The 21,169-nt window shown below is 38.6% G+C and overlaps 1 protein-coding gene across 4 annotated transcripts in view; it reads left to right on the plus strand.

Annotated features, from left to right (window-relative positions):
• Nucleotides 1-21,169, plus strand: part of ralgps2 (Ral GEF with PH domain and SH3 binding motif 2) — a 178,574-nt gene that overhangs the window by 97,279 nt on the left and 60,126 nt on the right. For all 4 annotated transcript variants that reach the window (XM_048208550.1, XM_048208548.1, XM_048208551.1 and 1 more), the window contains 3 exons: nucleotides 4,434-4,523; nucleotides 4,610-4,702; nucleotides 13,522-13,648. In XM_048208550.1, the coding sequence (XP_048064507.1) occupies nucleotides 4,434-4,523; nucleotides 4,610-4,702; nucleotides 13,522-13,648 (310 nt within the window). The remainder of the gene's footprint in view (nucleotides 1-4,433; nucleotides 4,524-4,609; nucleotides 4,703-13,521; nucleotides 13,649-21,169) is intronic.

Here is a 21,169-nt window from a genome sequence, read left to right on the forward strand (position 1 = left end):
ACCTCATTTTCTTTTTTTTCTCTCCGGCTAGACCCCTATGCACCCCACTTCAAAGACTCACACACAAACAATTTTAGCCAATGAATTGGTCTGTCATGCACAAATATGGAGTGCATTTATATATGTCTTCAGTGTAGGAAATAAAAGAAGCAAACTCGGGTATAAAAACACGTGCACACACAGACAGACCCTACAGATTACCCACTAACAGATGTTAAAAATTAGCCACATATGGATATCTTTTACCAGGGATATTTGCATAAGGTCTGTTGGCCAGTAGTCTTTCTACTTCTGTTTTTTCTTTTCCTTTCTTGTTTTGGTCATGTTTTTCTTAACTTGAAATGAGAGGTGTGCAGAGATGAAGTGGAGACCAGATTTACATGTCTAGAAGCTCAAAGTCAGGCTAAAAATCGATTTCCTGCTTGTGTTTTATGCAGGTGCAGGTGTGTTTAATAGAGCTGCTGGTGTGTGAATGAGACCGAGTTTTTGCGCTGTACTTGTAGCTTTGAGTATAAATGTCTGCAGTACCATGCTGCCTTTTCTCTTCATTAGTCATTAGAATTAAATCCTTTCAACTGGTTTGAGGCATTCCGGCTTTATCCAGAGGCACTGCGATCCAATCTCGCAACAACAAACAGGGGAACACACAGCAGGGGAGATGGTGAAACAATGACTTCACTGTGTGTGCGTCCCAGTATCAGACATGTGGGAAGGAATGGAGAAGGGGGGATTGTGGGAAGGAAAAGCCTGGAAAATCAACAGGAGAAATGGAAATGGGGGGCTGAGGTTGGCAGGGGTTGGAGGAGGTCGAGCAGGGTAGAGTTGAAGAGTGATGTTCCAACAATCCATTTCTGCAGTTACATAACGTCTGAACCTTAAAATATAATGTCTCTTCTTGTCTTCAGTTCTTTTTATGTCTCATTCAGTCTTGTTCACTTTTTGCCTCTACTCAGTCTTGTCTTGTCTCGTGCCCTACTTTTGTCTCTTCTCTTTCAGTTTCATCTTCTCTTGTTTTCCTTTATTTGCTTCTGTCCTCTTCTCCTCTCTTCTTGTCTCTTCTCTTTCAGTCTCATCTCCTCTTATTCTCTTCTCCCTTTGTCTCATCTAGTCTTGTTGTTTTTTTGCCTTTTCTCAGTCTCGTGCCATCCTCTCATCTATCATCCAGTCTCATCTCCTCTCATTTTCCATTTCCTTTCTTTGCTTCTCTTCTCCTCTTATTCTCTTCTTGTCTTGTCTCTTGTCTTAATTCCTCTCACCATCTCGTTTTTCTTCTTGCCTCCTCTTGGTCCTTTATCTTCTTGTCCCCACTATGTCTTGTCTCGTTTCCTCATTCTCCTCCAGTCTCATCTCCTCTCATTCTTTTTTCTTTTGTCTCATCTGGTCTTGTTCTCTTTTTGTCTTCTGTCTCATCCCATGTTGTCTTGCTCTCTTCTTGTCTCTTCAATTCCAGTCTCATCGGTTCTCATGCTCTTCTTGCTGTGTGTCCCGTCCCGTCTCTTCTCATCTCAATTTCTCTTGGATCTTCTTCATGTCTCCTCTTAGTCTATCCTCTTGGCTCCTCTATTCTTGTCTTGTCGCTTTTCTACCATTTTCCAGTCTCATTTCCTCTCATTCGCTTCTCTTTGCTCATTCTCCTCCTGTCCATATTGTCTCACCTCAGTTCCTCTCATTCGCTCCTCATCTCTTCATTTCTCAACTTAGTCTCTTGTCTCACCACATCAAAGACAAGAAAACGAGACTGGAAGAGAAAAACGAAGTCCATGAGTCTTGTTTCCTTGTCTTTGCTTCTGTTCACGACTCATTCTGAGTCTCCTCTCAGTCTCTTCTTGCCTCACCCTGTCTTTTTTCATCTCACCATTGATGGTCTTGTCTTCTTTTCTATCCTCATCTCCTCTCATTCTCTTTTTGTTTCTTCTCTTATCCTCTCATTTTCTTTGTGTCCCTTTTGTCCCTCTTTGTCTTGCATCTTCCAGTCTCCAGACTCCTCTAATTGCATTTGCTCCTTGTCTACATTCCTCTCTCATTATTGTCTTGTACTTTTTCTATGCTTGTCATCTCCTTCCATTCTCTTCTTCTCATTTCTAATCTCTCATTGTTGTCTTGTCTTGTCTGGACTTTTCTTCTTGTGTCCTCTTAGTTTATTCTCTTCTTGTCTCTTCTATTTTCACCTTGTCGCCAAGTCTTTTTCATCTCATCCCTCCTCATCTTGTCTCTTCTTTTCAAGTCTCATACCTCTTGAAAGTGACGTGATGTGTTGCCAAATATGGTGTCCCATACTCGGATTTTGTGCTCTGCATTTCACCCATCCAAGTGCACACACACAGCAGTGAGTATTGAACACACCCGGAAAAGTGGGCAGCCATTTTTGCTGTGGCGCCCGGGGAGTGATTTGGGTGTTTGCCTTGCTCAAGCACTGTTCACTCACTACATTTTCTGCCAGTACTGAAACTCGAAACCACAACCTTCGGGTTACAAGTCCGACTCTCTAACCATTAGGCCACAACTGCCTCACTTCTTGTCTCGTCTCTTCTCTTATTGTCTCACTTTGTCTTTTCTTTTCCAGTTTAATATGTGACCAGTCACGGAAAGTAGGGCACAAGTCGGTTCTGGGGCATTTTGAGTTATTCACAGATTCTGAAAGTGTAGTCTCCAAGCTTTCCAACGATGTGTAACACATGGAAATCTGATAATATTTGGAGAAGTTGTGGCCATTTGAAGGTAGGCACTCAAAAAAGCTCAAAGGGCAGAAAAATAACTTCTAGTTTTGCAGTTCTCGCCTGTTCTCACCTGCTGGGAGTGACAATAGGGCTCATTTACATCTCATTTAGATAAGCCATACCCCCTGTAAAGCTGCATGGTTGCATAGCAACGACAGACGCAACGGGAAAAATCAGACCGCATACTATTAATAATAAAGGATAATGTGCATTGTAAATGTCAGTAATTTATCTTTTTTGACATTAGGACTTTTTGAACAGGATTCTGTGATAACCGTATAGTCCTGGTTTAGACCTCAGTTAGTGGTTAGACCTGGTTTGAGTCAAAGGATTAAAAAAATCCTGTACATTAAACTCTTCAATAAATACTTTTACTTTTGACTTATAATGCACATTTTACGGCTACGGATACTTTATACTTTTACTTACGTAGGAATTTAATCTGATACATTTACTATTACATTAGTAAATCCTTGTTAAGAAGTAGTAACTGGCTAAAATTATTAGCGTCACATTCAATTCAAGAAAAGTAAGGTTTACATGAGCTAAGTCATTCACACCAGTCAATTCAAGCAGTTGAAGCGTTATTCAAATTAATAGCAGATGCTAACATTACCATCTAAAAAGCCCATTATAGTAATGGGGGTTTTTGGCAAGTGATACGATGCTAACGATTACAATTAAAACGGAACTCCTGAGCTAGCTAATAGCAAAAGACACATGAGATAACGTGTAGCCTACGTGTTCTTAGAATGAACACAAAACGACAAACTTTGATGTTTATGGAAACTCACCCCATAAGAAACAGAAAATATCTCGTTGCCTCCAATGAAATAAGTTGTTCGGGCAAACTTTTTTTTTTGTCGGGGTCTTCTTTGTGGATGTAACCATCTCCGAAGTTTGCACTATGCGTCTGTTTGCCTCTAAATGTCCAATAATTCGAATGTCCTGCCACTCTTTTTCCGCAACTAAAGAATCCAGCCGTATGTTGTACTTCAAAACATTTTCGGTGTAACGGCCACGTTTCAGCTCGTCTGCAATATTCTTTGCGGCGTCCATCTTCACTAAATTTTGATATCAGCTAGAGCCGGCCAGAGCGCTGCATAAATAAGTAGCCACGCTTCCCTTGGAGGGCGGCGGCAATGACAAATGAAACAAAAGCCGGCCTATCCGATTCCAGTATGGAAGTACAAACAGACAATGACACGCCCCTACTGCGAGATAGAATCCCAGAAAAACAAACCGATTTCAACCTCAAAATGTACGCTTTAAAATATACCAATACTGCTATATAAAACACGGAGATGCTTCTTTGTGATCTCAACTAACAGATTCTGCAAAAAAACGAAAATCATCAATTTTGAAAAAAAAACGCTTCTTTCTCAGTTTGCTCAATAGTAGTGCTGCCGACTTGTGTCCCTGGTTTCCATGACGGGTCACATATGTGATGTCAAAAATATTTATGATGAGAAAACTACTGAATGATAACAACAACAGATGATCAGTTCTCACTACTCTCTTTTCTTCAATATCAGACATTTTGCTGTTAAATGCATATGACCCAACTGGTGCAGTGTCTCTGCGCATTTGGCAAAAGGGATTATATGTACAGTTTAGGTGTGACTGTGGTGTAGTCTACAGTAATGAAAAAAATATCTTGACTATGGCAGTATTAATCAGCTATCAATGTCTCTCTTATGTTTTGTTTAATGTTAGGTGAGTTTCTGGGTGGTGAGGGAGATTCTTCATGCTCAGACTCTGAAGATCAGAGCAGAAGTGTTGAGCCTCTATATCAGAACAGCAAAGGTAAAAACACTCCATACAGCACATGAGCTTCTACTTAAGTGATTGTTTTTGTATGTGTTGCTAACCTTCTTTCTGTCTTCCTGCAGAAACTGTGTGACATGAATAGCCTCCATGCAGTGATGGCGGTAGTATCTGCTTTACAGAGCGCTCCCATCTTCAGGCTCTCCAAGACCTGGGCTGTGAGTTATTTAATGTGCTCCATATTCCATATATTTCTATTATTTGCTAAAACATATGGTAACAGTGAATTTAAAGCCTTTATGTATAATGCTTTTTTCATAATGTACTTTATAAAGCATTAAAGGGATAGTTCACCCAAAAATAAAAATTTGATGTTTATCTGCTTACCCCCAGGGCATCCAAGATGTAGGTGACTTTGTTTCTTCAGTAGAACACAAATTATATATTTTTTTTAACTCCAACCGTTGCGGTCTCAGTCGTATAATGCATGTCAGTGGGAACTCCATCTATAAGAGTAAAAAAAAAAAAAAACATGCACAGACAAATCCAAATTAAACCCTGCGGCTCGTGACGACACATTGATGTCCTAAGACACGAAACGATTGGTTTGTGCGAGAAACCAAACAGTATTTATATCATTTTTTACCTCTAAAACACCACTATGTCCAACTACCCTCCAAATCCAGTTGGTAAGGTCAGAAAACACGTTCTGATGACGGAAGTGATGTCTCACGCTTTGCTTCAATGAGTGCGAGACATCACCAACCGGATGTGGAGGGCAGTTGGACATAGTGGTGTTTTAGAGGTAAAAAATGATATAAATACTATTTGGTTTCTCGCACAAACTGATCGTTTTGTGTCTTAGGACATCAATGTGTCGTCATGAGCTGCGGGGTTTAATTTGGATTTGTCTGTGCATGTTTTTTTTTTTACTCTTATAGATGGAGTTCCCACTGACATGCATTATTTGACTGACAGACGGCAGCGGTTGGAGTTAAAAATCATCATTTGTGTTCTACTGAAGAAACAAAGTCACGTACATCTTGGATGCCCTGGGGGGTAAGCAGATAAACATCAAATTTTCATTTTTGGGTGAACTATCCCTTTAAATATTTTCATATATAATTGTAACAAAAGTTAAAATGCATTATAATATTTTTACATTCCTTGCTACATCTGTTATGCATTTTAATGCATTTTAATGAATTATACTTTCTAAATGTGTAGCAATTAATTATTATAACTGTGGTTACAATTATTCATGATATCATACAGTGCATTATAAGGTGCATTACAAGTCATGATAAATACTTTTTTATAATGCATTATATATAAATGCTTTAAAGGTGCCCTAGAACTTTTTTTAAAAAAGATGTAATATAAGTCTAAGGTGTCCCCTGAATGTGTCTGTGAAGTTTCAGCTCAAAATACCCCATAGATTTTTTTTAATTCATTTTTTTAACTGCCTATTTTGGGGCATCATTATAAATGAGCCGATTCAGGGCTGCTGGCCCTTTAATTCTCGTGCTCCACACCCACGGAGCTCGCGCTTGCCTTGGACAGTGCATAAACAAAGTTTACACAGCTAATATAACCCTCAAATGGATCTTTACAAAGTGTTCGTCATGCATGCGGCATGCATGCGTCGGATTATGTGAGTATTGTATAATGTTATATTGTTTACATTTGATTCTGAATGAGTTTGAGGCTATATGCTCTGTGGTTAACGGCTAATACTACACTGTTGGAGAGATTTATAAAGAATGAAGTTGTGTTTATGCATTATACAAACTGCAAGTGTTTAATAATGAAAATAGCGACGGCTCTTGTCTCCGTGAATTCAGTAAGAAACGATGGTAACTTTAACCACATTTAACAGTACATTAGCAACATGCTAACACAACATTTAGAAAGACAATTTACAAATATCACTAAAAATATCATGATATCATGGATCATGTCAGTTATTATCGCTCCATCTGCCATTTTTCGCTATTGTTCTTGCTTACCTAGTCTGATGATTTGGTTGTGCACATCCAGACGTTAATACTGGCTGCCCTTGTCTAATGCCTTTCATAATGTTGGGAACATGGGCTGGCATATGCAAATATTGGGGGCGTACACCCCGACTGTTACGTAACAGTCGGTGTTATGTTGAGATTCGCCTGTTCTTCGGAGGTCTTTTAAACAAATGAGATTTATATAAGAAGAAGGAAACAATGGAGTTTGAGACTCACTGTATGTCATTTCCATGTACTGAACTCTTGTTATTTGACTATGCCAAGATAAATTCAATTTTTCATTCGAGGGCACCTTTAAGTAAAGTGTTACCAAACATATTTTTCTAAATTATTTGCTTCTTTAAAGACATTTTTTTTCTTTTCTTTTTCTTTTCTGATCTTGTCTTACATCAACAGTGTCTTACGTCAAGACATTTTGTCTTTTGTTTTAAATAATATTTTATAAAAAAAAAAAAAAAAAAAATCAAAGCATTGTGTGTCTGTTTTTGGGTCAGCTGGTTCATTATCATTCTGTCCAACCCAGCTGCTGTGTGTGTCGCAATTTCTTTCGACTCCTTTTCATGTGTTTACAGGTTGTGAAATTATCCAGGACTCCAACACACTCTCAGTTAGTTATTGATGACCGCTGGAAACTGCTAACAGATGAATCACTGCAAAACCTTGAGCTGTTGCTTTCCAGTACTCAGACTGATGAACAACAAGAAACTCTGTTTAGTCTCCCCCCCTTTTTTTAGTCTTTACTGGAATTCAACCGTGCATTTCAATTCCAAAACATTATACCCTCCATCTGAACACACTCAATAGAGGAAGTGATTCAATATGCCCCTATAATTTATTAAAATAGCATAAAATGTTGAGTGTTTCGGTGATATTCTATCTAAGGAGGGAAACATTAATGTTAATGATATTCTTAAAAACTAAACACTTCAGTTTCTTTAAAGGTGCCCAAGAATGCTTTTTCACAAGATGTAATATAAGTCTAAGGTGTCTCTTGAATGTGTCTGTGAAGTTTCAGCTCAAAATACCCCATAGATTTTTTTTAATTAATTTTTTTAACTGCCTATTTTGGGGCATCATTAACAATGCACTGATTTACACTCGGCACCGCCCCCTTAAATCGCGTGCTCCCTGCCACACCAGCTGTCGACTATATTACAGCACATTTACAAAGTTCACACAGCGAATATAACCCTCAAATGGATCTTTACAAGATGTTCGTCATGCATGCTGTATGCATGCTTCGAATTATGTGAGTAAAGTATTTATTTGGATGTTAAAGTTTTATTCTGAGTGAATTTGAGGCTGTCCTCGGTGGCTAACGGCTAATGCTACACTGTTGGAGAGATTTATAAAGAATGAAGTTGTGTTTATGCATTATACAGACTGCAAGTGTTTAAAAAATGAAAATAGCGACGGCTCTTGTCTCCGTGAATACAGTAATAAACGATGGTAACTTTAACCTCATTTAACAGTACATTAGCAACATGCTAACAAAACATTTAGAAATACAATTTACAAATATCAGTAAAAATATCATGGATTATGTTATTATTATTGCTCCATCTGCCATTTTTCGCTGTTGTTCTTGCTTACCTAGTCTGATGATTCGGCTGTGTGCAGCTCCAGACGTTAATACTGGCTGCCCTTGTGTAATCCCTTTCATAATGTTGGGAACATGGGCTGGCATTATGCAAATATTGGGGCGTGCTCCTTGACTGTTACGTAACAGTCGGTGTTATGTTGAGATTCGCCTGTTCTTCGGAGGTCGTTTAAACAAATGAGATTTATATAAGAAGGAGGAAACAATGGAGTTTGAGACTCACTGTATGTCTTTTCCATGTACTGAACTCTTGTTATTTAACTATGCCAAGGTAAAGTTTTTGAATCTAGGGCACCTTTAAAGCTCAATAACCTGTGCTAATGCTAAATCTAATACTGAAGTTTCCAAAACACTTGTGTCTTTCTACTATAAAATGGGCCAAATATCTATAAAACAGACACTATTCCTTGGGCTTTTATAACATTACAGTGTGTTTGCTAACAAATCAGTCTGTAGATGAGCATGCACTTGGGTTGCTAACATTCATTAGCATAGTTAGCATAGTTTTCATTAGCAGATTTCGTTTAGAAAATCCCTCTCAAGACTTATAAATATAAATGCCCAAACTTGTAAATGTTACATTTTGATGTATAGGAATATGCTGACCAAGCATGTTTTCATAACTGGCAGCAACTGGACATTTGTTAAATATTTTGCTTGTTTATGAGACTGTCCTTTATGAATGTGTCATAGTTAGTGCCTTTTGTTGTCGTAACTGTAAAACCATAAACGCTTGCATTAAAAGTGTTTAATTTATTAAATGTTTTTAATAGTCCATTTTTGCCTGTGCCAATAAGAAACCACCACCTGAAACACCCTAGCAACCTCATAGAATTCACTAAAACCACATAGTAATGCCCTGGCAACCACCCAGAACACCCTAGCAACACAAATACAATTCTGAACATTTTAGAAGCCACATAACAATGGCCTGGCAGCTAGCAAGAACATCCTAGCACTGTGGTGGTGAATTTTGCATGTGCAAGCAGTATTTTTTAGTATTTTGTAGGGAACTATGGTTACCATGGTAAACTTTTATAAGGATCAGGCTATCCAACAGCTTTATGTATCTGTTTCTCCTTTGGAAACATTGTCTTGTCTTCAGTCACAGCCAGCATCCTCCTCCTCCTCCTCAATCATGTCTCTAGTGTACCATTTTCAGTCTTTTACATAACTGGAATATTCCTCTCCTCTGCTTTTTCTGTCAGATCTATGTTTTCCATGGCTTCTCAGACTAGCTTTCCTCAGACATGGCCAAACACACACAATCCTATGTTGTGGGCTCCAAAAGTCACAACATACTTCTATTATGCAATTTTTGTAAATTATTAAAATCATTTTTCATAATAAATTATGTTATCCAGCATGGGAAAGATCCAAAGAACATCTTGTGCTTTTTGCATGATCAATAACCAGCCAGAAGTTTCCATCCAAGTATTTTTTTGCAAGGAAAAAGTATTTTAAAAAATGTTTTTATCAGCTGATGCTGATATCCGATAAAAATGTTCCTAGTGTCGACAATCTTTCGATGATTTTTTTTTTTTTTTTTTTTTTTTCAGAGCTAAATGTTCAGTTCAAATGTTGTGAAAAACACAAAATAAGGTCTTGAACACAAATAAATCAATAAGGGCTTGAACGCGAATAAATGTTTTTACATGACAGTCCGCATCTGTATGTTGCTCCCATTAAAGTACTGTTTTTCTTTAATTTAAAAGGGTACGTTAAATCTATTCTAAGTTCATGCAGTGGGCAGATTTCTTTTGCGATAATTGATTTTTTAAAGGATGATGTTTATATTCACACAATTTAACTGTTTAAGGGCAAATTGGATAGAAACAGACTGTAGACTGGAAATTTTGCACACTTTTACTTTGTCAATAACAGAACAGGGCAAAAATGACCTAAAATAGTGAATAATCTGAAGTATGTATAATTCATTACATGTCATAATGTTTCTATGATTGAAAGTTTAGATTAGGTTTTGAATCCCATATTTTCAGTTTGGAAACAATCAGATTTTTACAAATGCGTCTCAGTCTGGACACTCTGGCTGCTCAAATCATATTTTCCTTCACTCTTAATGCGTCACAAAGCAATAAAGTCAAAAATGTGATGGCAATGCTGGAAGTATGCAAACAGTATGTCCAAAGATTTCAGCCATGACTACAACAAGGAACATCACAATATATGCTATATTGCCAAAAGTATTGGGACACCCCTCCAAATCATTGAATTCAGGTGTTCCAATCACTTCCATGGTCGCAGGTGTATAAAATCAAGCACCTAGGCATGCAGACTGCTTCGACAAACATTTGTGAAAGAATGGGTCGCTCTCAGGAGCTCAGTGAATTCAAGTGTGGTACTGTGATAGGTTGCCACCTGTGCAATAAGTCCATTCGTGAAATTTCCTCACTACTAAATATTCCACGGTCAACTGTTAGTGGTATCATAACAAAGTGGAAGCAATTGGGAACAACAGCAACTCAGCCACGAAGTGGTAGGCCACATAAAATCACAGAGCGGGGTCAGTGCATGCTGAGGCACACAGTGCGCAGAAGTCACCAACTTTCTGCAGAGTCAATAGCTACAGACCTCCAAACTTCATGTGGCCTTCAGATTAGATCAAGAACAGTGTGTAGAGAGCTTCATGGAATGGGTTTCCATAGCTGAGCAGATGCATCCAAGCCTTACATCACCAAGTGCAATGCAAAGCGTCGGATGCAGTCATGTAAAGCACGCCGCCACTGGACTCTAGAGCAGTGGAGACGTATTCTCTGGAGTGACAAATCAAGCTTCTCTGTCTGACAATCCGATGGACGAGTCTGGGTTTGGCGGTTGCCAGGAGAACGGTGCTTGCCCGACTGCATTGTGCCAAGTGTAAAATTTGGTGGAGGGGGATTATGGTTGTTTTTCAGGGGTTGGGCTTGGCCCCTTAGTTCCAGTGAAAGGAACTCTTAATGCTTCAGCATACCAAGACATTTTGGACAATTTCATGCTCCCAACTTGGGGATGGCCTCTTCCTGTTCCAACATGACTGCACACCAGTGCACAAAGCAAGGTCCATAAAGACATGGATGAGTGAGTTTGGTGTGGAGGAACTTGACTGGCCTACAAAAGTCCTGACCTCAACCCCATAGAACACCTTTGGGATGAATTAGAGTGGAGACTGTGAGCCAGGCCTTCTTGTCCAACATCACTGCCTGACCTCACAAATGCGCTTCTAGAAGAATGGTCAAAAATTTCCATAAACACACTCCTAAACCTTGTGGAAAACCTTCCCAGAAGAGTTGAGGCTGTTATAGCTGCAAAGGGTGGCCCAACTCCAAATTAAACCTTATGGATTAAGAATGGGATGTCATTAAAGTTCATGTGCATGTATAAGCAGGCGTCCCTAAACTTTTGGCAATATAGTGTATATCATGTCCTCATAATCATCTCCTCCGTCATTGTGTTTTTGTTTTTTTGTGTGTGTGTGTGTTTGTGTGCGACAGAGGAGTTCTGCACTGTCACTCGACAGAGAGCTTATTTGTAGAGCGAGATGATACACATTAAAAGGGACCTATTATGCCTCTTTTCACAAGATGTAATATAAGTCTCTGGTGTCCCCAGAATGTGTCTGTGAAGTTTCAGCTCAAAATACCCCACAGATCATTTATTATAGCTAGTCAATTTTGCCCCATTTGGGTGTGAGCAAAAACACGCGGTTTTTGTGTGTGTCCCTTTAAATGCAAATGAGCTGCTGCTCCCCGCCCCCTTTCCAGAAGAAGGCGGAGCTTTAACAGCTCACGCTTCAGTTGCTCAACCACAACAAAGCTGGATAATCTCACGCAGCCAAAATCAAAACAAAATGGCTGTGCCGTGGGTGGAAACGTGCAGATAAAGGGCCGGTAATATTGTAAGATTGCCTTCCTACGTCACAAGGTGAGCGAAATCTGAGTAGCTCATTTTTTACATGCTTGCAGAGAAAGGCTTACTAAAACAAAGTTACTGGGTTGTCCTTTTTCACATTTCTTGTGTTGGTAGATGCACCGAGGACCCAATTATAGCACTTAAACATGGAAAAAGTCAGATTTTCATGATATGTTCCCTTTAATTTTTCCTGCATCTTTTTCGAAAGCCTTAAGCCCCGGGTATACTTCGGCCGTTCGCGTTCGTGCACCGTCCGCATGACGTAATTTTCGTCATGCGGAGGGCTCGCGGCTGGCCGCACACCCTGGCCGTGTGCAGGCCAAATTTCGAGACCGCGCGGATAGTCCGCGTGCAACAGCGCATGCGCAAGCAGTATAGAAGAGTCCACTAGGTGGCAATACGCACAGTATTGAGCACAGTGTTCAGCCGTCAAAGAAGAGTGTGAAAAGACCGGTTTAAAAACAACACGCTTGAAAAAAGAGAAAAACACGACAATGGACAGCGAACTTGAGCAGCGTTTGTGCGAAGAGATTAGAAAGTAACCACATTTGTACAATTCATGTTTGAAAGAGTACAAAGACGTGTTTAGGGCGGCAAATTCATGGAGGGGGATAAGTAAAATATGGGAAAGGATGCACTTCTTTTCTTCTCCGATCATGTCCAGTGAAGTCCCGTTGATGACACGACTCAGTGCTGCTCTCCGATGTCTGGTAGAGCATAGAAAAAACTGTACTGCGCATGTGACAAACGCGGTCATCCGCGCGCATCCATGGTGTAGTATACTTTGAAAGACGCGCAGATGTGACTGCGCGCGTGACGCTTCCAGGCGCGGAAAGTGAAGTATGCCCGGGGCTTTAGTCCCTTCTTAAACTTCCTGTAAACAGAAGGGTTTTGGAGAGATGGAGTGTGAGTGAGTGTGTTTGCGTGAGGGGTCACGTCAGGTAGCTCTTAATTTGGTTAAGTTTGTTTGAATTTCCTGTGCAGGACTCTGGATTTAATTTCTCCGCTATCAAATTTTCATTTGTTTGCAGAGCTCTTATTTAATCTTATCTGTCTTTTCTGTCTTTGTTTCCCCCACTTTTGTTTTTCCTAACAACATTACGAAACACTAAACATTCATTTTAAATTGTTTTCCCTCTTTTGTTTGGTCTGAGATATTTTACGCCTGTCCCGACATTTACGATTGCTCTGCCAAGTGGTTGATGAATGGAAAACAAACAAACATCACTTTAACTGTGAATGATTATGACAGATGAGCACAGATACTAAAATTTGGCTCTCTTGAGATTTGTTGTTAGAGACTGGATTGCTTCGAGTTCATTTAGATGATTTACTAAAGGTTTGTGTGTCTAGAAACACATGCGGACTTGATAAAACACACAAACCCAGATTATTCCTTTGAAATATATGCTGTTCAAGCTAAAAAGGTATTTATAGACCTGTAAAAGAATTTTATTGTTTATTGTTTTTGTTATAAATGTGCTCTCTCTTGCTCTCTTTTCCACAGCTTTTAAGTCGGAAGGACAAGGCCACGTTTGAGAGGCTGGAGTATCTGATGTCTAAAGAAGACAACTATAAACGCTTGAGAGATTACATCAGCAGCCAGAGCATGACGTCCTGCATCCCGTATCTGGGTATTTTTTCTTTGCTCTCTCTTTTCAACGCACACAAACACAACCTTGTTGAGAGGTCGTTTTCCAATCTGTCTTTTGTAAAAAAATATAATACAGTTATAAAAAGAGCATCTTCATTCATCTCATTCATCTTGCAGACATTTTGAAATTTTCTTTCTTTATATGCATATTATACACACATCGCTTGTCATCCCACACACCGTTGTGTGTGTAAGGCCAGAACTAAAAAAAAAAAAGGTTCATATACACACATAAAATAAAACCATTCAAATGTTGTATTACCGGAACAGTTATAATATACACTACCATTTCTTTTTAATTCTTTTTTTTTTTTTTTGAAAGTCATCATTGATCACAAAACAATAATATGGTGAAATATTATTACAATTAAAAATGTTTTCTGTTTTAATATATTTATAAATGTCATTTATTCCTGTGATCAAAGCTGAATTTTCAGCATCATTACTCCATTCAGTGTCACATGATCATCAGAAATCATTCAATCAGCAAATATTCTGATTTGCTACATATGAAACATTTATTATTATTATCAATGTTAAAGGGTTAGTTCACCTAAAAATGAAAATTCTGTCATTAATTACTCACCCTCATGTTGTTCCACACCCGTAAGACCTTCGTTCGTCTTCGGAACATGGGCGATTTCAAAACACCGCTTCATGAAGCTTCGAAGCTTTACGAATCTTTTGTTGCGAATCAGTGCGTATCAAACTCACTCGAATCAGTGCGTGCCAAAGTCACGTTATTTCAGTAAATGAGGCTTCGTTATGTCATAAGTGTTTCGAAATTTCAATGGTTCACCACTGGGGGTTTGATACACACTCCGAACCACTGATTCGAAACAAAAGATTTGTAAAGCTTCAAAGCATTATGAAGCAGTGTTTTGAAATCGCCCATCACAAGATATTGCTGAATAATATCGCTGTTTTATTTTTGACGCACAAAAAGTATTCTCGACACTTCATAACATTAAGGTTAAACCACTGTAGTCACATGAACTGTTTTAAATATGTCTTTAGTAGCTTTCTGGGCATCTGAAAGTGTTAATTATCTTGCTGGCATTAGTGGCCTCACTGAGCCATCGGAATCAAGGTCTTACGGATGTAGAACGACATGAGGGTGAGTAATTAATGACAGAATTTTCATTTTTGGGTCAACTAAACCATTAAAAATAAATTGTTATATATTATATTAATGCTAAATTAAAGTCTGCAGTTGTATCCTTTGTAGTGTAAAGATGCTTTAGTGAATTTTCATCCCTACAAGGTTATCAAAACATGTTCACTCATGCACTTACATACTCCATTACATGCATTTCTGTTGCTCAGTGTCATATTTATAATACTCTTATATAAGGCAAGATTATTAGCAGTTTTGCCCTGTATCTGCGTGTTGGAGTTACATCATTATCTGAACACTGTCCCAGTCCAGCTATATTCAGGGCCTTTAGATGGGCAATGGGAGACGCTGCTGAGCCATAAACTGGCAGCACATACTGTCTTGTGCTAATTTGAAAACATTTACTTTGAGTGACCTAAAAAATCTGTGTTTTGACTCTTACTTTTGACTTTCATCAAATTTTTTCTCAGACGAGTCTGATTTCTTATCTTTTTGGCCCAGTGATCATAGATATGCTTCATTATAAAATTGCGCAAGTGAGGAATTAATAAGTCAGAGCTGGTTTGCTATCGTAGTGTGAGAGATATTCACAAGCCATGATCACTCTGTCCTTCTCTCTGCCTCTCTCGAATGTCTTTTATCAGGTGTTGACATTCAACTGACTTAAGACAGAAAGGAGGGGTGGAAAAAATGTACTCCTCTAGTTCTTTTAGACTGCATTCACACATAGTCAGTGTTTATGGATTGACAACTGTATTTACAATCACAGCAGTGAGTATTGAACACACATTCACCCGGAGCAGTGGGCTGCAATTTTTACCGCGGCGCCCGGGGAGCGATTGGGGGTTAGGTACCTTGCTCAAGGGCACCTCAGTTGTGGGTAATGAGAGTGGAAGAGAGCGCTGTTAATTCACTTCCCCCACCTACATTTCCTGCCGGTACTGAGACTTGAACCCATAACTTTCGGGTTACAAGTCCGACTCTCTAACCATTAGGCCAAAACTGCCCGGGTGTGTTTGGTACAGGGCTGGAGGACTCCCAAGCTCCTTGGAAGGCAGAGAGGAAAATACTGCTCTCTTCTACAACAAAGTCTAAACTGTATTGAAGAACTGCCAGTGACTCTCCTTGTAAATCTGCTCAATGAAAAGATGGAGGAATTTGAGGCAGAGAACTGGAGGATCCCTTGTGTTCTCAGACTTGGCTGTATTCAAACAGTTACTTTTGACCTGCTGGATGTTCTTTCACCTGTGTCCCCCTTGTGTACCTGTCTATCTGTACATCTGTCTTGCTTACGGATTAAGTGTCTTTTCCGTAGATTTTTGCAGAACGTACCTTTCACCAGACAGCAGAATAGTTCAAGGGTGGTTGGTATGACTGAAATGTTGGATAAGTTATTTTATTTTTACTGTTATTGTTGGAAATTCAACCTTGAAGTGTTTTATATATTACATGATCATGTAATAATGCCTGTTTTTTTAGCTTAATTTAGTTTCTTGAATCCTATGTAGGGTATGCTTAGCTTAAACCCCATTTTGTTTGGTTTTGTTTTGCATTTGGCTGTTTTGGTTTGGTTTGGTGTGGTTTGGATGGCTCTTTTGACTTGTTATAGTAAGCAACCACCCAGAACAGTGGAAGTGCGCTAAAAACACAAAGAAGAAACTGTTGAGGTAGAAGAGTGAAAAGACTAAGGAAGAAATCTGACTTTGGCAAGATACATATTTATATAAACTAGGGTTGCACCCTAATATTTGACCAAATGAGAAGTCAGCTTAGTCGACCAAATTTAAATTAGTCGGTTAGACGCTGAAAAAAAAATAAAAAATCCAGAGGAAGTGGCGAAGTCACACAGTCTGTCATTTTTGGTCATACAGATAAGAGTAAGACAACATTCAAAACTGTAAAGGTCTACTTTTATTTGTTTAAACTCACAATAACAACAAAATTTTTAGCTTTTGTAAAATAAAGAAAACGAACAGGATGTGCTTTCTACTGTCTTGGTGTTTGTGTACTGGAGCGTGTCACAAAAATGAACCGAAACTCACCATATACTTTGTACAGATATATATACACACATATAAACATATTGAAATGTTTTAAATGAACCAATTCAAATCGGAATAAAATATTCTCTCATCATGTAATGTGTATGAAACGTCCATTTCACTCACAAGGCACGTCCACTATACTGTGAGATGGCAAGTTAACATCGTCAACCTCATCTTTGCAGCAGACACTGACTCAGAAATCATTAGTTTATTAATAAATCATTAAAATGCTCCTTTCTTTTCTTTTTTTCCTAATCATTACTTTCATTACTCAATCATTAATCATTACTGTGGCAAGCATTATGTGTGCGCTTGATCGCTTAATTTATATTTTAAAGGCTCCCTATTATGGTTGTTATATATAATATACTTTATGATCTCTGAAACTCAAACCATTTTCCGACCCCCCACCCCCACCCCATCCAGTATATTTTTAAGTAATTAAATTAATATCATACACAGGTGATTAGTCAAATATTGGCTTAAATGAATGACTACTACTCGACTAGAGAAATCTTTAGCCGGCATGTAAACAGCATACATCTACATCTTGTTACATACATACGCCATATAGTTATAATATATAATATTAGTCATATATGTTTATTTAATAATTTACCACATTAATATGTTGGTTATTAAGATTACATTTATTAAATTGCCTTCTTGAATTGTGAGTAGCTGAGCTGGCGATGGGCGTAACTTTGAGTAAGATATGAAGCTGGAGCCAGAGCTGGATGTGTCACAGGATCTAGTAAAGGTGTCTGGATCGTAGGGGGGTAGTGATGTTGTGCAGTTCAAGCAAAGTATGCCGAATCGTGGAAGTCTTCTTCTGCATCTTCCGCAACCTAGCACTCAGACCTGGCTTGCAAGATGTGTCATTGTCCCATGCAAATGATGTGCCTAATCTCCATAATTTTTTTAGTTAGTCTGGTGCTAACACTAGAAACTACACAGACTGCATATAAGCGACCCTAACTCACTCCTTTTGGTCTTTTCGCTTCTGCTTTGGCAATCAGGGTCAGTGATTTGTGATGTGTTATGAAAGCGCTCAGGTTGGGGGTGGGCTCTGAGCACATCCAGACGGCTTCATCACAGTCTGAATGTGAGAAACTGGCTGGAAGGCTTTTGAGGGGAAGATGAGGTAAAGGATCGGGTCAGTGTCCAAATGGTTTGTGTGTTTTGTTATAACAGGATTTCCCTACTGAAAACACTGGATCATATTGAAGCTTAGAGCTGTGTGTGTGTGTGTGTGTGTGTGTGTGTGTGTGTGTGTGTGTGTGTGTGTGTGTGTGTGTTTGTACTTGTACAGCTATCTTTGTGAGGACAGGTTTGAGTTTTAGACCATCAGAGGGTTGTGATGGCTAGGGTTAGGGTAAGGAGCTAGAGATTTAATTGTGTCAATTAGGGCTGTCCTGTTATCAGATTTTTCACACCACGGTTATCGTGACCAAAAGAATTCACGTTATCGATATATTGTGATATCTATAGAAATCTTGAAAAAAAAAACTAATGTTATCAGTCAAATTAATCTTTATTTTCTCTTTTTCATTCTTTTTTTTTAAGCCAATGAATCACACCATTGCATACAACAACTACACTTAAGGGTAATCAGATACTGATGAACAACTGATAGGCACAATTATTTTTAATTTTGCATTCTCTGTCTTTAGCAAATTTTTATGAAGGAAGACAAGCATTTAGTTTATCTGATTTCAAACTGGAGTAAAAAACACTTCCTAAATGTATCCCAAAGTTCTGAAAAGACTTTCTGATGCACATTTTAAAGACCATGCTGTGTGATTTTATTTAGAAGCAGAAATTATATTGTTTTATAGTATCCTATACAGTGATAAAGGCTATGCATAGCATTATACATATTCATTATCCTTACGAAAATAACCAAGATGGCTTAAACACAGACAAACCATATACTGTCAAAATGGTGTTAATTCTCTTCATGTTAAATCATTCAAAACATCTCTATCTGCATTTTAAATGCACATTTCATTAGGGCTGGGCGATATATCGCATGCGATTGTCACGCGCATTTCGCCAGTAAAGCCAGTTCCCTGATTACCGCTAAATTGCCATCACCTGCTTTCAAATGGAGCGGCATTTAGTAGACAGAGCCGTAGATCACTGACAAGCCACGCAATATCGCGTTCATTATCGAAGGCGATTCATCTGCGATAATGAACGCGATATTGCGTAGCTTGTCAGTGATCTACGGCTCTGTCTATTAAATGCCGCTCCATTTGAAAGCAGGTGATGGCGATTTAGCGGTAATCAGGGAACCGGCTTTACTGACGAAATGCGCGTGAAAATCTCATGCGATATATCGCCCAGCCCTACATTTCATACAGATTACATAATCAGAGAGTAGCCTATTTATTTTCGTTTTGAATTGTTTCATTTAAAAGTAGTCATTTCAAGCTTTCTATAGATATATTTCTCATGTCTGTGAGGCAAATAGCCTATAAGCTGAGTTTCAGTTCATTTATGAGACGCGCTCCAGTTCACATGCAAGTGATCGCGCTGGCGCCTCCATTATATTGTCTGCTTTATTTGCTTCTTATTTATTAAATCCAGGCAACTGGTTGATGAAACATTGATTAAAATTAAGATACAGTTTATACAAAACGAAAATCACTTTAACAAAAGGCTTTCTACAAAACAAAATTTAATTATATGGTCAAAATCATGTCTGACCCACTCCATGTCTCCCGATATATATATTGCGCATCTTATGATGTAGCTATCTTAATTTACTCGTGCTGTTCACTTTTCATAATCAACATAGACTAAATTAAAAATAACATTATAATATTTAAAGATAAATATGAAACCAAAAACAATTTCATTCACATGCTTTGCTGTGTAGAGAATCTCCTCTGTCTTTTCAGAAGACATGATTTTGCACGGCAGTAGCAGCTGCGCGCATCTTCTTCTGTTTTATGTCAGATGGCAGCGTTAAGGTGCAATACCGCCACCTATTGTACTTTGGGATGTCAACCAGGTACTGGCGCTGGATTATTTTTGTGTCATATTATCATGCATATTATTCATTTTAAAGGAACACTCCATGTTTTTGGGAAAATAGGCTAATTTTCCAACTCCCCTAGAGTTAAACAGTTGAGTTTTACCATTTTCGAATCCATTCAGCTGATCTCCGGGTCTGACGGTACCACTTTTAGCATAGCTTAGCATAGTTCATTGAATCTGATTAGACCGTTAGCATCTCACTCAAAAATGACCAAAGAGTTTCAATATTTTTCCTATTTGAATCTTGACTCTTCTGTAGTTACATCGTGTACTAAGACCAACAGAAAATGAACAGTTGCGATTTTCTAGGCCGATATGGCTAAGAACCATACTCTCATTCCGGCGTAATAATCAAGGAACTTTGCTGCCGTACCATGGCTGCAGCAGGCGCAATGATATTACGCAGCTCCTGTGACCCCCTGTTTGCATGGGGAGCGTGCCTTGCAACCATGGAGACGTTTGTGAGAGTCGCTGCGTAATATAATTGCGCCTGCTGCACCCATGGTACGGCAGCAACTCAACTGTTTAACTCTAGGGGAGTTTAAAAAGTGGAGTGTTCCTTTAAATATTATGATTATCACGATATATTGTCAGACCCGTAATTAACACGATATTTCATGTTTTAAATTTCACGGTTATCATCAATACCAGTATATTGTGACACCCCTAGTGTAAATGAACGTCCTCACAAAGATAGATGTTCTGTACAAGAATGTGTGTGTGTGTAATATGACCTTCCTGGCTAAACGGTTGTAATATCTGTCCAGTGGAGCTGACAGGTGCTCAGTTCTCCCACTGGCCACCAGACAAACCCAATACACACACACACACACACACACACACACACACACACACACACACACGCACACACATAATACCAGCACCCCCTGCAGAGACATTGTCTGGAACTCCCATCAACCCACACACACACAAAGTTTAAATGGGGTCAGATAATAGTGTATTTTCATGAATGGAGCAATGAAACTTGCATCAAATTTGTAATTTAAAAAATATATATTATAAGACCTTTTCGCAATAATCTTATTCAAAATGCCGTTCTGTACAATTTTAGTTCAGAAGAATTTTAGACTATGAAAACAACTCAATCACATCAATATAATTGGATCAGTGATATTTTAGCATTCTTCTATTATCATTTTTTTATTAATATTTTGAATTTGCATTTATTTTTATTTTTTCAGTTTTCATTTTAGTATAGTTTGTTTTTTATTTCCAGTTAGTAATTTTAGTGCTTCAACTTGAACTTATTTCAGTTGCCAAGACGACATTTCCG

Source organism: Megalobrama amblycephala, linkage group LG11 (genome assembly GCF_018812025.1).
Source record: "Megalobrama amblycephala isolate DHTTF-2021 linkage group LG11, ASM1881202v1, whole genome shotgun sequence".
NCBI classification, from domain to species: Eukaryota; Metazoa; Chordata; class Actinopteri; order Cypriniformes; family Xenocyprididae; genus Megalobrama; species Megalobrama amblycephala.